Below are 19,553 nucleotides of genomic sequence, written 5' to 3'. Positions count from 1 at the left end.
AGAGAGAGAGAGAGAGAGAGAGAGAGAGAGAGAGAGAGGAAGAGAGAATGAGAAGCAGAGGCAGACTTCCCTGGCCAAGGAAGGAGGCTCTTTGCTGGCTCAGTTCGTTCCAGGGGTTACTGCTGACGTGAGAGCCCTGGTAACTGGCCAGATGTCTCCTAGCGACAGGGTCTCCTTCCCGGCAACAGAGAGGCTCTTCCTAGCAACTGCAGCCTTTTGGTCCCTAACCTGGCCTCCCTGTGGGAGTTTCTGCAGAGGCTCCCTGAACATCAACTCAATCTGATTAGGAGCAGACAGCACTTTCAGCTTATCTATAGGCTCCCAACCCAGGGCCGATCCTGAGCAGGCAGCTTCAGGCTTAAGGCAGCCTCGGGGCCTTTTGAAACTCTATGTTTATATGAACCGTGCCCAAGCTTACCATGAACGTTACGGAGCCCAACTGAAGCCTGGGAGCATGTGTTTCGTTATCAGCAAATGCCACTTCATGCAAGTAGGTGGATTATTTTCATCATGGGTCTCCCCCTCTTCTCTTGGTATCCAGCTGGGGTGCAGGAAGGAGTTTTACCTGAAGCAGTTGTTGGGCCTATCTGGAGGGAGGTCTGTTCCTCTCTGAAACATTTGCAGGTGGTTGTGGTTTGTTCTTACCCGAGCCTTCTGCTAGAGTTAGAAAGGTGTGGGTGGCATCCCACTTGGATAGCTCGCCCAGCTTGGAAATGTACTGGGACATGGGTATTTTCTCACCCTCGTGGACCAGGGGCCACTGAAATCGCAGAGAGAATAGAAACATAGACCGATGATTTCAGAATCATTAGAAATATTCAGGCTCCTCTGGCATATTACGACCAAAAAAAGGCTGATGATTATGCTTACACAGAAGGCTAAGAAGAATAATCATAACAATGAATTATGTTCTTATGACACTTTCAGCTTTTCAAATAAATTTCCCATAACAACAACAACAAATTACATTCCTATGATGCTTAAAGTTTCCAAAGTGTTTTATGAGACCTTTGAACCTTTCAACCACTATTGGGAAGATACTAAGGGGAGGAAAATAAGACGTCAGACCTGTTATCTTCAGTATATTAAGGGAGTTCTGATAAAAGAGAAAACACATGTAAAGTACTTTGCAAACTTTAAACACTATATAAATGTTAGCTATTATTATTGTCCTCATATGACAATTGAGGAAACCAAGGCCCAGAGAAGATCGATGACTTCCATGGTCTTTTTGAATCCAGGTCCAAGCTCTAGCCTTTCTTGATTCTCACAATAATTATGAGGGGTAGTTAGGGTGGTTCTTATGCCTAATAGGCAAATAAAGAAATCAAGGCCCAGAGAGAGGGTAAGTGGGTTGTTCTGGATCAGCACTTATCAAATGCTGGTCAGGGGGACTATTGGAGGTCCCCCAAATCCTTTCAGGGGATTCATGACAACAAAATGATTTTCTTTTTTTTTTTATCATGGTATGACTATTTTTAATAATCATGTTTTTCAAAAAAAATTCCAAAACCATTTTTAAAAATAATACTAAGGTTTTAAATATCTAATATGGTAAATATCATTCCATATAACCCACAGACAGTTTAGATTGTATATACATATGCATACCATTGTTAATTTGTACCAAGTGTCATGTTACTTCATTGAAAAGATGAATTGGGACACTTATGTAAAGGTTTTCACAGGGACTGGAATAGAATGGACTTTGGTTTCCTCAGCTGCAGCTGAGTCTACAGTTTGGGTCATTCAAAGAATTATTTAGATCATTGTTGTCAAGTTCATGTAGAAGCAAGGGGCTTCAAACTGTACATAAACATTCCTAGAGGCTTCAAATTTGCTCAGAAAACTACATTTTAACATTATCTATGTTCTACTATATTTTTATTTATTTTGTTAAGTATTTCCCAATTATATTTTAAGCTGGTTCAGATTGCCTTTGGGGTGTTGCAGACTGCATGCTAGTAATCTAGATAATTATAATCTATGTTACTTAGGGTAAAATAATATTTCTGGAAAAATTTAGGTAACTGAAGGGGAAAATGATTTATAGGCAGGGCTCTGCTGGAGCCAGCTTGGCAACTTCAGAGAGAGCTGACTGTTAAATTTTCAGTATGATCATTTCCACCTCAGAAATCAGTGAGCTACAAATCAAGGGTTGAGTTATTGTTTTGTTCATTTCTAGACTTAAGAAAATATTAATAAAGCAAACAACACTTAAAAGTATGCCCTGTACTTTCAGCGAGCTGGTTGGTAAACATTTACCAGGACATCCCTGGTCACAGGCTTTTAATTATCCAGAGAATTGCCCAAATTCTCCACTTCACTTTGTACTCTGTAGACACAGGGTTGGACATACCTTCTCTTCTAGACCAAAGGTTCCAAACTTTTGGAGTTGTGCTGTGCCATCAGGTTTTTGCCTTTCTTTGAATCCTTGCCTCCTTGTCTCCCCAAAGTGCTAGCCTTTTTTAAAGATAAAAATGGATTAAAATTAATTTTGTTGGGAGATTTGAGAATTTTTTACACCCTTTCTGATATGGTGGCAATGGGGTTTAACGTAAAGAGTTGGGGACCTGGATTAGATACCATCTAAGGTCCCCTTCAGCTAGGTAGCATAGTGATAGGGTGTTGGATTTGAACTCAGGAAGACCTGAATTCAAATCTGGCCTTAGACACTTACTGTGTGACCCTGGACAAGTCACTTAACCCTGCTTGCCTCAGTTTTCTTATCTGTAAAGAAGTAAATGGCAAAACCACTGCAGTATCTCTGCCAAGAAAACCCCAAATGGGGTCACGAAGAGTTTGATGTGACTGAAATGACTGAACTACAACTACAACAACTACGTGTTAGGTATTGTGCTAGGCACTGTCTCCTGAGCTCTGCTTTGGGTGCTATCACTTTCTGATGTGTGACTTTGGACCAATCTCTTTAGGCCTCAGTTTTCTCTTCTAAAATTAAAGGGTAAGATCAGCACTGGATCAGCTCTAGGATTCTTTCCAGATGTAACCTCTTCGGAGGGAGCCGAGGCAGGAGAGCGTTCAGATCTGTGATTTCATCCATGCAGGGAACGCATCTCAGGAACCCCCCTCCACCAACACAGAATGGTGACTGGTCTGTAATTTATAGCCTTAAAGATAGTAAATTGTTAAGAGATTTCCCTGTGATCACCCAGCTCATTGGTGTCAGAAGTGGGACTCAGCCCAGGTCACCCTGCCTCCCCGAGGTTGGCCCTCTAGCCATCAAACCCATGGGGCTCCCTTCCAGGAGCAATATTCTATTCTAAATATGAAGTGGTATTATTCTAGTTGTCTGTTACACATCCCCGATAGGATATAAGCTCTCTGAGGGCAGTCACAGTTCCATTTGTCTTTAAAACAGCACAATGCTATGACTGGGTAGTATTGTTGAGTCATTTTGGTCATGTCTGACTCTTCATGACCCCATTTTTTTGTTTTTTGGTTTTTTTTTTTTGGCAGAGATACTGGAGTGGTTTGCCATTTCCTTTTTCAGCTCATTTTACAGATGAGGAAACTGAGGCAGGCAGGGTGACGTGACTTGCCCAGGGCCACACAGCTAGGAAGTATCTGAGTCTGGATTTGAACTCCCCAAAATGAGTCCTCCTGATTCCGAGCCTAGTGCTCTACTCACTGTACTACTTAGTTGCCCTTAGTAAATTCTTATTGACTGATTGTGGCCTCCAAGTTCATGTTTTCCTTATATTGTCTGCTTTTGAAGCATTTTTTGAAAATGTTGTGAATGAATGAAATTAAATTATTGCATTGAATGCTGCAAGTTCTTTCAGATCTTCAATCAGCACATTTTCCCTTCTCTGTTTTCTTCTTGGGGTTTCCACAGTGTTCTGCTGGATAGCTGTCTGGTGGATGTCGTTGACTCCAGCTGGAGTGAAGTAGGAGGGATTGAAGTCCAGGAGTCTTCCCTACAGGTACTTCCCCAAAGTCCTTCTGTGTTTGTATTTAGTAAATGAGCCTGTTGGGCCAAGTAGAGAAGCAGGCCCATGTTTTTGGGTCTTTGAAGTGCTTAAAGCAACTTAATTTTTGTTTATGGTTAGTTTTACCATAAGAGAAATAAACAGCCCAAGGAAGGGGAGTATGGGATGGCTGGGCCAACTGTGGTCTGCCAGCCCCTTTAAAGTATTCAACAACCACTCATTGCTAGAGAAAACAGCGTTTTCCTACTGAGTCTGCATTTCCATCTTCCTCCCTGCTCTGACATTGACTTTGGGGAAATCACTTACTCACTTTCAGTCTCAGTATCCTTATCTAGAAAATGGGACTAACAAGGATTAGACTGCCTATCCCTTGGTGGCGTTAGAGGAAACCTGATTTGTAAACTGTAAAGTGCCTTGGAAGCTTGAACTACCATTAGCATTTATTAAATATCTGAGAAGCAGTTTGGCACAGTAGTTGACAGAGCCCCGAAGTGTTTAGACAAGTACTTGGCCAGACTTTTGCCTCAGCTGGAGGCCGGATCAAGGCCCCTCCAGGTGTGATGGGATGTGCAGCACCCTCCTTATGCCTTCAGTTCACACAATGCTGATTTCTGACACCAGTGTTATAGCTGTCCTGAGAAAGGCATCACCAGGTCCACAGCACTTCTGAAGACCATCTCACTGAGATCCCAAATTGAATCCGTTTTGAGAATTTGCTGGTTGTAAGGTCAGAATTCCAATGGCTTAGATGATGATAATAAAAAGATTGTGTTTTTGTTAAATTGTTGACTCACTCTACCTGTGTAAAAAATGAAGTACCTGGAGACCGTGAACTAGGGCTGGTTTCATGCTAGAAGCCTTGACTCATTAAATGCCCCAGCTGGAAGGGACATTAGGAATGATTTAGGGCAGCGGGGTCAAACTGAAATAGAAATAAAGACCATAAGACCATAGCGAGGTTCCCTGAGGGCTACATATTGAGTTGGTTTTAAAATGTGATACTTATTATATCTTCATTTGTTAAATATTTCCCAATTACAGTTTAATCTGGTTTGGGGGCACTCAGGATTATAATATTATATATTATCATATGACCTGAGGATCTGAGTATTTGATACCTCTGACCCAATACAACCCTCTTACAGATGGGAAAACTGAGACCCCAGAGAAGAACAGAATGCCCTTGACCAAGGTCACACAATACATTAGTAGCAGAAGGAGAACAGGACTCTAGGTCTATTGACGCTTGGTCCACAGCTCCTTCTACCACCCTATTCTCTAGCCTGGCTGCTTTCTTCCAAAGCTATGTCTGGCTGAGTTCCAAATGCTTGAAAGCAAACATTTAGAATGGAAAAACTTCCTTTTTTTTTTGGAGGGCAATTGGGGTTAAGTGACTTGCTCAAGGTCACACAACTAGTTTTTGTGCTAAGTGTCTGAGGCCGAATTTGAACTCAGGTCCTCCTGACTCCAATGCTGGTGCTCTATTTACTGTACCACCTAGCTGACCCCAAAATAACTCATTAAAAAAAATCTTCTAAGCAAAGATAACTTTCCTAAATCTTATTCTGCTAACTCTGCATCTGAATCCACTCTAATTCATGTCTCCACTTTGGGCTGCCTCAGAAAAGTGGTTTCCCTACTGTAGAGGTTCTTAACCTGGGACTTGTGAACATTAAAAAAAATATTTTGATAGGTGTGCTTTAATATGATTGGTTTCTTTTGTAACCTTATGTATTTTATTTTACATATTTAAAACCATGGTTCTGAGAAGGGGTCCATAGACTTTAGAGACTTTGCTTTAACCAGACTACCCAAGGGGTCCAGAACAAAACAAGGGCTAAGAATTCCTATCCTAATATCTATTTCTCTTGGCTTTATTAATGGCACCCCAGGAGGAAGCGGAGGTCGCTGGCACTGGAGGTAAGGGTCACTGTCTTAAATGATGCTCTCCCATGATGACTCATAATGCCTGGTGAAGACTCTCCCCATGGGTCTGTGTCCTCCCATTTTCCTACAAAGATCCTAAACCCTGATCAAAAGAGGATGCCTAGTGTAGGCAGATGGAAGAAGCATAAGGTGGAATGATTGCCTCCTTTCATCTTTGCCTATAATTCAGAGGTGCAAAGAACCATAGCATCCTTCTTTTTTTTTTTAAAGCAATTGGGGTTAACTTGCTCAAGGTTACACGGCCAGGTGTTTCTGGGTGGGTGCTAAGTGTCTGAGCCTGGGATTCGATCCCCAAGTCATCCCGACACTGGAGCCGGTGCTCTTACTCGCTGTGCTACCTGGCCGCCCCCATAGCATCCTTCTTAACAACAGTGTGGTTCAATGGAAATACCCTGGATTTGGCATCATGACTTGGGTGCCACTTACTACCTATTCGACCTTGGATTTGTCTTTTGACAACTCTGGCCTCAGTTTCCTTATCTGCAAGATGAAAATGGAGTAGAGGATGTCTAAGGTCACTTACAGCTTAAAATCAACAAGCTAGTTGAATTCCTTTATTTTGCAGATGGGGAAACTGAGGCAGGATCCAAACTCACTGGCTCTTGACTCAGTGCTCTAATCCAGAAGCTTTCCTTTTTGGAATAGCTCCTACAACTCGGGCCAGGGGTGGTGGTGGGGAATATTTTCTTTTGGTGGCAAGTGTCAAAGAGCAAAAATAACTGCCCAAATGTTAGGCTTTTAAGACTCTAGATAGATTTACCCAATGGAAACTTTCGCAATGTGTGGATTTTCCATGCTAATCACCGTCCTCTCTACCCCTCCCCTCTAGATGGGGGCCCTTTGCTCCATTGGGCTGTTTAAATGGTGGGCCACCCAGGGAGGAGCTGGGGATAATGCAATGAGTTTTAGGTGGAAATTGGAACCAGAGCTAAGATGAGAGAAACAGAACAGGCTCCATCTTTCATCTACAGGCCATTTTCCTTAGGGCCAAAGGCTGCCTTGGGATCTTAATTCCCACTGAATAGCCACAGCCTGAGAATTAACCCCCCCCCCTTTATTACAAAGCCAGCCTCTTAAGGTAGTATTGAGACAACCCTTGAAGAAAGTTCGTTATTTCTCCTATGGGAACCACAATTCCACCTTGTGTTTGGAGAGTCTATGAAAGGAAGGACCATGAGAGCAGAGAGTCACAGATTTAGATCTGCAAGGGACCCTAGAAGGTTAACTATTCCAACCCCATTATTTTCCAGATCAAGAAAATGCGGCCTTCTGTCACTTGCTCGAGGGCATCTAGGTAGCACAGTGGAAAGGGTGCCAGGCCTGGATTCAGGAAGATTCAGCTTCAGATACTTACTAGCTGGGTGACCCTGGGCAAGTCACTTAACCCTGGTTGCCTCAGTTTCCTGATCTGTCAAATGAACTAGAGAAGGAAATGGCAAACCCCTTCAGTATGTTTGCAAAAAAAAAAAAAACAACTCCAAATGGGGTCACGAAGAGTCGGACATGACTGAAAATGACTGAACAACAACAAAAATGATTTACTCAGGGTCTCACATGTTAAGTAAATGGCAAATTTGGGAAGTGAGAGAGTGATCAATAAAGTTGTAAAGTTCAAGTCACTCCAAACCTCTATGAAACACCTACTATGGTCAAGGCTTCATTTCACAGGAAGGCCATTGGACTCTCTAGGACTTGGTTTCTTCAATGCCAAAATAAGGCATTTAAATCAGTTACCTTCTATGTTCCTTTCTGGTTATAAGTCCTATGATCCTGCGAAGACATTTCCTGCCCTAAAGAAGCATACAATCTACAGGAAGGTGGAGGCAGAGATATGACTTTTTTTTTTTTTGCTTTTTAGAGGGGGGAGGGAAGGTCAATTGGGGTTAAGTGACTTGCCCAAGGTCACATGGCTAGTTTTTTGTATTAAGTGTCTGAGGTCAGATTTGAACTCAGGTCCTCCTGACTCCAGAGCTGGTGCTCTATTCACTGCACCACCTAGCCATCCCCTTGAGATATGACATTTACAAAAATAAGTATATCAGATAAATTGAGGAAGAGAGAATTCTAACAACCAGGAAGTATCAGGGAAGGTTTCGAGAAGAATGTGGCATTTGAACTGTGCCTAATGGAAGGCAAGGATTCTAAGTTGGGACCACAGAACTTTGAGCCAAATCAGACCTTTCAGATTCTCTAGTCCAACTGGCTCATTTGACAGAGGAGGAAACTGAGGCCCAGACTGGGGAAGTATCTTGCTAAGGGTCCTATATCTGGTGAAGAAGAAAGTCAGGATTTGAATGCAGGTCCTTTGGTCCCAAACCCACTGTTCTTTCCAACTGGTAAGGCCACTACTATGGCAAGCTGTGGAGTTTGGGTTGAATTCTAAAGTCGATGGAAATCTTTTTTTTTTTTTTTTAGCAACCGGGGTTAAGTAACTTGCTCAAGGTTACATGGCCAGGTGTTTCTGGGTGGATGCTAAGTGTCTGAGCCCGGATTCAATCCCAGGTCATCCCTACCCTGGGGCTGGTGCTCTTACTCCCTGTGCTACCTGGCCACCCCGTGTTGATGGAAATCTAATGGGGATTTCTGAGCAGGGGAGTGGCAAGGTCCAAGTGGCATGTTAGGAAAATCGGTCTGGTAGAAAACTGTAGGGTAAATTAGAGGGAGGTAGGCTTTATGGGCATTAACTCCACCCAAATAATCAATCAATAAACATTTATTAAACACCAGTTATGTGCCAGGCACTGTGCTAAGAGCTGGGGATAAAAAAAAGGCAAAAGACAGTTCCTGCCCTCAAGGAGCTCACAGTCTAATGGGGGTGATAACAAGCAAACAGATATATACAAGTAAGCTGCATAGAAGATAAATAGGACATAAGTAACACAGGGAAGATACTAGAATTAGTAAGGGTTGGGAAAAGCTTCGTACAGAAGGTAAGATCTTAGTTGGGACTTAAAGGAAGCCAGGGAAACTGGAAGGTAGAGAGAGGAGGGAGGGCATTCCAGGCATCGGGGACTGCCAGAGAAAATGCCCAGAGCTGAGAGATGGAGGGTCTTGTTCATGGAATAGTCACCAGGTCAGTGTTACTGACTTGGAGTACTTTTGGGGGACTAAGGTATAAAGAAGACTGGAAAGGTAAGAGGGGGTTAATTAATGAAAGACTTTGAATGCCAAACAGAGGATTTTGTATTTGTTCTTGGAGGTGACAGGGAGCCACTGGAGTCTGTTGAGTGGAGGGGTGGTATAGTCAGACCTGTCCTTTAAGAAAATCACTTTGGTGACTGGCTGGAGGATTGGAGCAAGAAGACCATATAGGAGGATATTGCAATTGCCTAGGGCTGAAACTAGAGCAGTGGTTGTACAATGGAGAGACAAGGTCATATGTTGTAGAGAGAGAAATAGCAAAACTTAGTAATTGATTGGAATAGAGAGGATGATACTGATGTTTCAGATCTGGGTGATTGGAAAGATACAATTCAGAAGTGGTGAGTTTTTGGGGAAAGATGATGAGTTCTGTATTGTTTATGTTGAGTTTGAGATGCTAGGGGACATCCCAATTGAAATGTCCAATATGTAGTCAGTGATGTGGGACTGGAGCTCAAGAGAGAGACTAGGGCTGGATAGAGTGTCAAATGCTACAGAGAGGTTTAGAAGCATGAGGACTGAGAAATGGCCATAGCATTTGACAATTAAGGAAAGATCATTGGTAACTTTAGAAAATGTAGTTTCATTTGAGTGGTGAAATTAGAAGTCATATTGTAGAGGGTTTAGAAGGAGTAAAAGGAGAAGAAGTGGAATTATTAAGTGTAGATGGCTTTTTCAAGGAGCTTGACCAATAAATGGAGGATAGATAAAGATGCTGGGAATGGTAGGATTTATTGAGGCTTTTTTTTTTAGGTCAAATAACTATCCTTCCAAGTTTTTGTTTTGTTTGAGGGTAGCAAAGAAGGAGCAAATAGATAGGGAGCTATTTAAGATTATAGAGTGAGGAGTCATAGTTGGGTCAAAGTGCTGGAGAAGACAGGAGATGGGATCAAGTGTGCCTGTAGAGAAATTGATCTTGGAGAGGAGAAGGGCCACTTCTGTATCAAACTAGAGTAAAGGAAGAAATAGTCAAGGATAATATAAAAAATAGAAGCCTGTTTCTTCCCAGGAAAAAGAAAAGTTGTCCTTATTTTTGTGTTGCTTTCCTGTGGGATTTTTTCCCAGCTTCCTGAGCAGCAGAAAAATAACATTTCCCCTGAAAAATTTAATTTTCACTGAACATGGGATATATAGCACAGGCCTTTCCATGGACCTGTCCTTTGAGTCTCCTTCCCCTTCCTCTCTCAGTTCTATAGTCAAGAATCCCTTTCAGCTGTAAGGATTGGATCTTGTAGGTTTGAGTTTCAGCACCATCTGCTGACCTGTGAAGGCTCTGCTGAGGAGACCCTCAGTTCCTGTAGGGGGTTGAAATGGACAGCACTAATAATGAGGGGAATTTTGAATGAGGGGCATGGTCCCCGATCTTAGCTGGCACATGGCCCTTTAGGTGGTGGGTTACAATATGTTTAATTCTTGCCGAATTATACAGTCAGTTGTTAGAGTCTTAACTAGGGTCAGGTGAGAGGAGTGACTACCCTCAGGGATGCTCCCAGGACTAGGGCATCAAACTTGGTAGTTGTTGACATGAAAACAAGTTACCATGCCAGGCCCTAGAATTCCATAGTCAGAAAATTTCAGAATCAGAAGGGAGATCAGAGGCCATTGAGTACAAACCCATATTTCATAGAGAATCTCCCTCTTCCACAAAGCCAAAAAGTGATCCTTCAAAGACCCCCGGTGAAGAAGAACTCATTACAACATGAGGAAACATTCTAGTTTTGAACGGTTTTAATTTTTAGGAAGTTGTTCCTCACATCTGGCCTCAATATGCTTCACCATCGCTCCCACCCATTTTTCCAAATCTGTTCTTGGGGTAAAGCAAATATACATGGAACATCATGGGCATTGAATCAGTGCTTAATTGATCACATCCCTCTGGGCCAAGCATCCATGTTTCTTCAGTTGCTCCCATGGAGCCCTCCATCATCCTGGTTGCCCTTCTCTGGATCTTCTCCACTTCATTCATATCCTTCCTAACATGTGGTGCCCCAAACTGAACACAAAACCCAGATGTGGCCTGATCAGAGCAGGCACAGCGGGTCCCCCACTTTCCTAGTTAAGCCTTTCCTAATGTAACCCAAAATTTCATTAGCTTTCTTGGCTTCAAATCCCACTGTTGATCATAGGTTACAGCCCACTAGTATCCCTGGATCTCTTTCAGACAAACTGATGTCTAACCATGCTTTCCCCATGTTGTAATTAGGAAGCTGAGTTTTTGAACTCATATTTAAATCTTTAAATTTCAACGTATTAGATTCAACCCAATGTACTAATCTCTCTAGATCTTTTTGGATGCTGACTGTCATCTAGCAAGTTAGCTATCTCCCTAAGCTTTGTTCCCTCTGCAAATCTTATAACTGTGACATCTGTGCCTTTAGCAGCAAACAATAACCATGTCAAACAGCACAAGGTCAAACACAGGTTCCTGTGGCACACCATTGGATAGCTGACACCAAGTCATTAATGATAACTCTGTGTCTAGCTACCCCACCAGTTCCAAACCCACCTAGACATATTGCTCCCTAGCCTGGGCCTTTCCATCTTGTCCATAAGAATATCATGAAATATCTAGTCATAATTATAGATAAACTATATTTGTATGAGAGACAGTGTTGTGTAATGTTAGAGAGCTGGCCTCAAAGTCAGGAAGACCATGGTTTAAGTCCTGCCTCTGACACATATTGGGCAAGTAAATTAACCTCTCAGTGCTCTAGACAATGCCCTCACAGGTGCCAGACTGCATTGGCGGAGGGAGTTTCATCACCTGTCTCCATCTCTATCTCTATGGCACTAGACCGAGGCACCAATCTAGTCATCAAACAAAGGAATGAGGTTGGATGTGTTGCTTTTTGGTGAAGCCACGTTGGTTTCTTGTGATCACTCCTTCTTTCTCTCAATTTAAAACCAACCATTCCTTTAATAGTACATTTTAGAATTTTTTCAGGAATTATTTTTCTGTTATTTATTTTAGTAAGAAGAATGCCCTTTTAAACTGGAAGGGGGAGAACAAAAATGATTATGATGTGATGCCCACGATCAATAGGGAAATGATGAGAAAGCTCCTAGCAGCCCCTGACGAATTCAAGACAACCAGCCCCCAAAACGACATCGCAGGTTGCTGGAAAGACCATCAGTTATGATTCCTGAGTGATTGTCATTGAGTTCTAAAAAGCTGTGAAGAAAGAGAGAGATGCTGTGAGGCCAGAGAATAACCAAACAGTGCCTGGGTGTTTTAAAAAGAGAGGAGAGTGGGACCTATAGACTGTAGACCAAGGAACTTGGCTTGAATTCCTGGGAAAATTCTCTAGACTAAATTTTGACAGTTCGCTCAAAAGAGATTCTCATTTGGTTTAGTCACCAGGTTCCTTACCTTCCTGATCACCCTCTTGTAGTTAATTTCCAGTTTATTAATGTCTTTCCTATATTACAGAACTAAACACAGGGTTCCAGATGTAGCCTGACCAATGAAAAGTATAATAGGACTATTGCTTCCTTCATTCTGTGCATAGTGTTCCTTCTAATTTCGTCTAGATCAACATTAGCTTTTTTGACTGTCATATAACACTGTTGTATGTGTAAGCTTGTGGTCCACTTAAACCTTCAGATCTTTTTCATATAAACATTGTCTAGTTGCAACTCCTCCATCTTGTTTTTGTGAAGTTGTTTATTCTACTCTTTCCTGAAAATCAGGTCAGATACACAGACCCAGACACAGACCCAGACACAGACAGACAGACAGACACACACACACACACACACACACAGAGGACTCATCCTCTTATTCCATCAATGCCTAAATCCTCAACACCTATATCCCAATCCAACCCGCTCCATTCAACAACCTGATGCTGCCCCAAGGGGAACACTGTGGAATTCTACGCTTTATTTGTGTCCCATAGTCATCTGGCTGAAACCCAACTACCATTGAGGCCACTGTCATTAAAGAGAGCTGTGTGCTCTGGATTGGGCGACAACGCACCCAATGTCTGATTCACTAGGGGAACCACAGCAAGATGGCGACAAAGGCAAGATGGCCACTGCGTTAGAATGTAAACCTCTGGTTGGTGGTTAGGGATCGTTCCATTCTGGCGTTTGTATCCTGGTTTTCTAGCACAGTGCCCAGAGTATAGTAAACATTGAATAAGTGCTTGTGGATTGATTGACTACATAAAAACAACAAGGATGAACTTTGTAATTACCAGAGCTGTCCAGCAATGGAATGATCGGCATTGTGAGAGACAGAGGCTTAATAAATGTTTACTGATTGATTGATTGATTGATTGATGAGAGAGTTGTCTCATATTACTCAAATACTCAACCAGAGGGAATGGAGAGCCTCTTATTGTCAAGAGAGTTTTCTAATGGGGTGGGAGGTTGGGCAAGACCCCTTCTAACTCTGATTTTTTATTTTTTTTTGCTTTTCTTGGCTATATGAATCTAAGATGCTGAGTCTAAGTAGCATGGGTAGACTGGAGGGAAAGTGACTCAGGGCTATGTGGGTTCTATGCCTGGCTACTAATGCCCAGATAATTCTTTTTCCTATAAATCCTGGAGAGGAGAATTAAATTTAATTCAGCTCAACAAATATTTACTAAGTACAGGTGAAAATAATCCCCGCTCTCAAGGAGTTTACAGTCTAATGGAAGAGACAGGTAAACAACTATATACATACAAGAGATACAGAATAAATTGTGGGTGGTCTCAGGAGAAAGTCAGTAAAATTGAGGATGACCAGGAAAGACTTCTTGCAAAATCCAGGGAATCCAGGAAGTAGAAGAGTTTCAGACATTGGAACTAGACTTGAAGGGTGCTAGGGGTGATGTATATTAGGGCAGAGGGGTTGGCAATTTAGAAAGTCTTCATGGATGCAAGACCAACTGGAGTTCACCTCTGGGAGGTCCAGCCACAGGGCCATTGATGCCTTTCTGTACAAAGGGATCCCTTGACTAGCAGCTGCCGCCGTGTCACATCTCACATTATTTTGTATTTCTTGTTACAGTCTCTGGGGTCCTGGCCTTTGCTTGAGCTCTGGGGCCTCTTGTGCCATGTCTAAGCAAAGCCGAGATGTGGAGTTAGATCGCCTGGTCCAAGACAAGCCACTTAGCCACAGGACCCCCCATGCTGCTGCCCACAACATAGCTGAGCATCTCCCCAATGTGCCGAGCTACCGATACCCCACCACCCGCATCCCTGTCCTTGTCAACAGGAGGACTGGGGTGTCCAAGCCCAGTTTCGTGAAGGAGGCAAAGAGCTCAGTCCGTCGCTTAGGTAGTATGACCCTTCCTTTGCATGGCAGCCTTACAGGGGTGGTAGTGCATGCCAGCTATGGTATATGCATGTTCTTGGCCGGGTCTTAGCTAGCAGTATTGTGGCAGGTCCTTGAACTGGTCTGTCTTGCCTGGAAGGGGGTATACTCTCTGTATCCATCTTGATGGACTGATGCTTCTGTGTGGAGATGGGCAAGATTTGTATCAGCCCAAACAGGGCGCAAAAGTTGGTGATTTTTGTTTCTGGCAGATATACATAAAAAAGGGAAGGAATATGGAACAGGAATGAAGGTCAGTGGTCCTTTGACCAAATATCACCGGTTTAGGGGTTCTTCACCATTTCTGTGGAACCCTTCTGGTCGTAGGGTGAAATTTGTAGACTCCTTTTCTTTTTTTTCTTTTTTTTTTTTTTTAAGCAATTGGGGTTAAGTAACTTGCTCAAGGTTACACGGCCAGGTGTTTCTGGGTGGGTGCTAAGTGTCTGAGCCCAGGATTCGATCTCCAGGTCTTCTCAACACTGGAGCCGGTGCTCTTACTCGCTGTGCTACCTGGCCGCCCCCGTAGACTCCTTTTCTTAATAATGAAGTGAATATAAATAAAGTGAATAATATGAGTGAGAATAAGTAAAATAAACAAATAATTAAGTGAATAAAATAAATACATACGATTACAAAGGAAATCAATTATATGGAAATATAGTTATCAAAATATTAAAGGAAATAACAAGTCCATGGATTCTGAGTTTAGAGCGCCTGGCCTATACTTTTAATCTTGTTCCTGGGTCCATTGGTATGCTCAAATCAGGAAGCATCATGGGAGGGAGGGAAACCTTATAGGCCCTATTTCCCCACCCTCCAGCCCAAAGCACCTGAGGGGCTTTCACAGGATTATAACATCAAAAATTCCAATTTGTCTGATGCTTTGAATTAAAAAATGATTCTATGTGCATTATCTGACCTAGAGCTATAAGGGATCATGGATGTCACCCAGTCTAACTATCTCATTTTACAATTGAAGGAACTGAGGTCTAGACAGAGTAAGAGACTTGTCCAAAGTCATGTAAAGAGTCAATCATGGAGTCATAGACTTAGCTGTGAAATGGAACTTTAGATGTCATCAATTCCAACCTTTCCATTTTGCATATGAGGAAACTGAGTCCCAGAAATCTTAGGTGACTTACCTCTGGTCACACAGCTAGCAAGTGCCAAAAGGAAGATCTGAACCCAGGTCTGCCTGACTTCAGCCTACCACTCTGTCCATCACATCATGCACCCAGGTTCGCTGACTCCAAATCCAACATTCTTTCTATTGTGGAGTCTATGAACTGGGTCTTGTAGACTATCATAGATATAATAGAAGTTAAAAGGGTTTTTCTAACTGTAAGTCAGATAGTTGGCGAGAGCTAAGGACCTTGAGTGGACACCTAAGCATGGACCTTGTTGTCTGTATTCTAACCAGCATGAACCTCACTGGTCTCTCTTTACTTACAGCTAGGGCTGGCAAGAGAAGCAAGTGGTTAACTGTAGCTTGTGATTCAAGAGATGCCATAATTTCAATATACATTTATTAAGCACCTACTATTATTTGTCTGTCTTCAGTTTACAAAAAGATATATAGCCCAGACCTTGCCTTCAAGCACCTTAAATCTAGAATAAGGAGTGGAGGAACACATACACACACATATATTATATATACATACATATGTGTATACACACATATCTGTGATGATAGGGAGAATAAGTGCAAAGGAGATATTTAGGCAGAGTGTTGGGAGCAATTGGGGGTAGGGGAGAGATCTTTCACTTGGGCCATCAAGGAAGGCTTCACAGATGAAGTAGTCCCAGATTTGGGCCTTAAAGGAAAGAACTTCAGCAGATAGAAAGGGCCGGTTTACTCTATTCAGACTCCTCCAAAAAATCTTGGCTATGGTTGCCTGAAATATCACTGTTAGTGACACATTAATTAACATCCCATAGTGTGAACAATTTAGCTGAATCATCTGAATGATGCTGTAACTTTCCACAATGGGAGAACCTGGATGTCATGAGAGATCTTTTCATGTAAGGATAGAGAGAGGCATTAGAAGAGGGGAAAGGGCCAGAAATGAGAAACAGGGTTCACCGACACCAAACTCCTGGACTTTAGGATTTGACTGAAGTTCAGCCCAGCTGCTGCCTCTGGTCGACCTGTCAGATGTGTTGGCAGGGGGATGTTCGTTGAGTGTGGCTCCATTCCAGAGAGCTGGGCAGGGACTCACCCCTGGACACATTGCTTTCTCACTGATAGTACCCAGCACTTTGAAACATTTTGAGTTCAGGGAAATTTGCAGATGAAATCCAAGGGAGAAAGCCTGCAAATTGGGCTCATGGAGGCAGGCCCAGGCATGACTCATTTATAAGTGGTGTAGTTGACAGTCTGGGCCATGGCAATAAGACCCTCTTACTGGGTAGGGATGGCTTTGAGCTCTGGTATTTCCAGAAGGTTCTCATGATGCCAAGGTCTGGACCAGAGTTTACAGAGCAAGAAACCCAATGTTTAGAGAGAGAACGGGGAGGTGACTCTGCCAAAGGGCAAAACAAAAACGCAATTTTTCACATTTTCTCCAGGAGTGGTTCCTCTCCCCAACAATAGTGAGTAAGGCCCTGGGGCCTCTGTTAAGTGAGTCCATTGGGATCTCTTTTCTTTCTGACTGTTAATTTTTTTTCTCCTCCTCCTCCTTCTCTCCAAGTGCCGGCCACAAGAGAACACCCAGGTGTGAAAGTGGAGGATGCTGACGCTGAAAGCAAGCCCTTCCAGGTGGAGGAGAAGCCCCCAAGCCCAGTGCTGCCACCAGCATCCCCAGCCAAATCAGAGACCCTCACAGTGCCTGGTCAGGCTCTGGGAACCGCCAGGTAATGGATGACCTACAGCCAGGCTTTTCCAATTTCCTTCCCATTACTTTCCCTTGTGAGAGCCTCTTAACACCCTTGTGAAGTAAGCAGGTCAGGAAATATTATTCCCATTTCATAGGTGAGAAAACTAAGGGACGAAAAGGATCGATGATTTCATAGTTAAAGAGTAACTCGGGTTTGATGCTTGAACAATATGTTGATATATAGGACTCATACTTGAGTCAGTGGAAAAAGAGCTTTGGATTTGGAATCAGAGGACTTGGGTTCAAATGTAGCTCTGCTACTTGACCTAGTGACCCTGGTCAAGTCACTTAACACCTTCCTCATTTAAAAAATAAAGGGGTTTTAGAGTAAATGACTTGTAAGGGTCTTTCCAGTTCTAAATCTATGAACCAATGATGGATGACATTTAGCATCTTCTCACCCCCTGGGATGTTTGGGTATGAGAGCAAGCCCACCCTCTTCAAAAGGGACCAATACCAGCTTGCCCAAGGACTAAGACTCTGGTGTATTTCTCACCCCAGTCCTATAGGAATCACATAGGACCTCTTTAGTTTTCAAAATCCTTAGCTCTTGAGAGCTCCATTCAGTAGTTTGGGGACTTGTGATTTGCTGGGCATAGGGAGGGAGAGAAAGAGACACACACAGAGAAAGAAAAAGAGATACAGAGAGAGAGAGAGTCAGGTAGAGACAGAGATAAAGAGAGGGGGAAAGGGAAAAGGGGGGGGAGAGATGGAGACAGAAATACAGAGGGAAAGAGGGGAGAGAGAGACAAAGAGACAGACAGAGACAGACAGAGACAGAGAGACAGAGATAGACAGAGGAGAGAGAGAGAGAGAGAGAGAGAGAGAATCATAGATAAAAACAAATGAACATTGTTGAGTCAAGAATGTTGGTGGCCCTGTTGTAAATACTCCCTGGATTTCCTTTCTCTCCCATAATGGGCAAACCTCACCACAACCCTGCTTTATCATACGCAAACCATCTTTGAGTTCTGTCTCAGATGAAAGGGGATGGGAGATTTTTCCTTTCTTCTCAGGTCTCGGAGACCACCCATCCTGAAAAAGCAGAGATGTCCCTCCCCTATCCTGCTGGGAAATTGATTAGAAGTGAAAAATATGCCCTAAGATCTTCATAGGAAACCCCTATCTCTGAATAGCCGGCAGCAGATTGGGGGGTCGCCACTGAGGGAGGGTCAGGGGGCTTGCGCAGCACGGCTTCTCTTTTCCCTGTGTCTCCTGAACAAAGGTTCTCCAGTGACAATGCAGTCTCAGCCAAAGGACCAGTTGGGCTCTGGTTGCCAAAGATCAGGCGAGAGGACGGGCCCCCAAGCAGAGATTAGGGACTCAGTTTGCTAACTGGGAGCAGACAATAAGGCCAGGGGAACAGAGCAGGGGGAGACAGAGGTGAACCCTGAAGACACAATTTCTCAGCATCTTGAGGCAGGGCCGTGAGTAGAATGGTGAACGGTTGGTCACTCACAGGGTGGGCATGAGGAAAATTTCAAATAAATGCCAGGTGTTATCATCAACACAATTACTCTGGGTTTCAGATGCATAGCTCTTAAAAAGAGATCCATCTGGGCCTCCTGAAAAAAGAAAGCAGGAGACAAGGGATATTATAGTGCAAAGATTTGGGAAACTGAGGACCTGGGCTTGGCTTCTGGCTTTGCCAGTTGCCACCTGGGTGACCTTTGGAACTCACCCTCTTTTGGATCTCAGTTTCCTAGTCTGTAAAGCAAGGAGTTTGAACTAAATGATTTCTAAGTTTCCTTCCAGCTCTCAATCCTATGAACTTAATTCAGAGACAATTTTCTCCAGGAGGGGCTGGAGACAAAGCTCAGTAGATTGGGTAGGAGAGGTATGTTGGTCAGGGATGGAACAAAAATTGGGAGGATTTGTTTGTGGTAGAAAAGCCACAGAAATCCCTAGCTCTGGTGAATGGGATGAGGTGGTGGGGACAGGGGAGTCACTTCTTTATATCTCATGGCCACTGTAGCCCTTCCGGTGCCCTGCTCTCTCCCCCACCCCTGCCCCCCAAGCTCTAGGTTATACAGACTTCTAATGTTCCTGTTCACTCCTCACAGGGGTGAACTCCCCAAAGACAGGAAGAACATTTGCCTTTTTTGGTATTTCCAGCACTTGGCACAGGGCCTGGCACACAGTTGGTGCTTAATAAATGCTGACTGTCAGGGACTAGGAGAAAAGACTAGATCTCATTGGGCCACAATTGCCATTTAGGTGTTGAAGAGTGGTCTTCCCTCTCTTCCTTTATCCCTCCTTTATTCCCTCCTTCTCCTCTTCCTTCCTTCCTTCCTTCCTTCCTTCCTTCCTTCCTTCCTTCCTTCCTTCCTTCCT

At 43.3% G+C, this 19,553-nt stretch overlaps 1 protein-coding gene across 1 annotated transcript in view; it reads left to right on the top strand.

Moving 5' to 3' along the window:
- The first annotated feature begins 63 nt into the window (after positions 1 to 63).
- CNGB1 (cyclic nucleotide gated channel subunit beta 1) overlaps positions 64 to 19,553 on the top strand; it is a 77,580-nt gene continuing 58,090 nt past the window's right edge. Inside the window, exons 1-4 of the mRNA XM_069087590.1 lie at positions 64 to 490; positions 3,857 to 3,944; positions 14,038 to 14,306; positions 17,034 to 17,196. Of these exons, the coding sequence (XP_068943691.1) occupies positions 14,084 to 14,306; positions 17,034 to 17,196 (386 nt within the window). The 5' untranslated portion in view covers positions 64 to 490; positions 3,857 to 3,944; positions 14,038 to 14,083. The remainder of the gene's footprint in view (positions 491 to 3,856; positions 3,945 to 14,037; positions 14,307 to 17,033; positions 17,197 to 19,553) is intronic.

This window comes from Petaurus breviceps, unplaced genomic scaffold (genome assembly GCF_028583685.1).
Source record: "Petaurus breviceps papuanus isolate PSGF00001 unplaced genomic scaffold, PetGlider_PUasm1.0 182, whole genome shotgun sequence".
NCBI classification, from domain to species: domain Eukaryota; kingdom Metazoa; phylum Chordata; class Mammalia; order Diprotodontia; family Petauridae; genus Petaurus; species Petaurus breviceps.
Note: the sequence above shows the minus strand (reverse complement) of the source record. Positions and strands in the feature narration are given on the sequence as shown.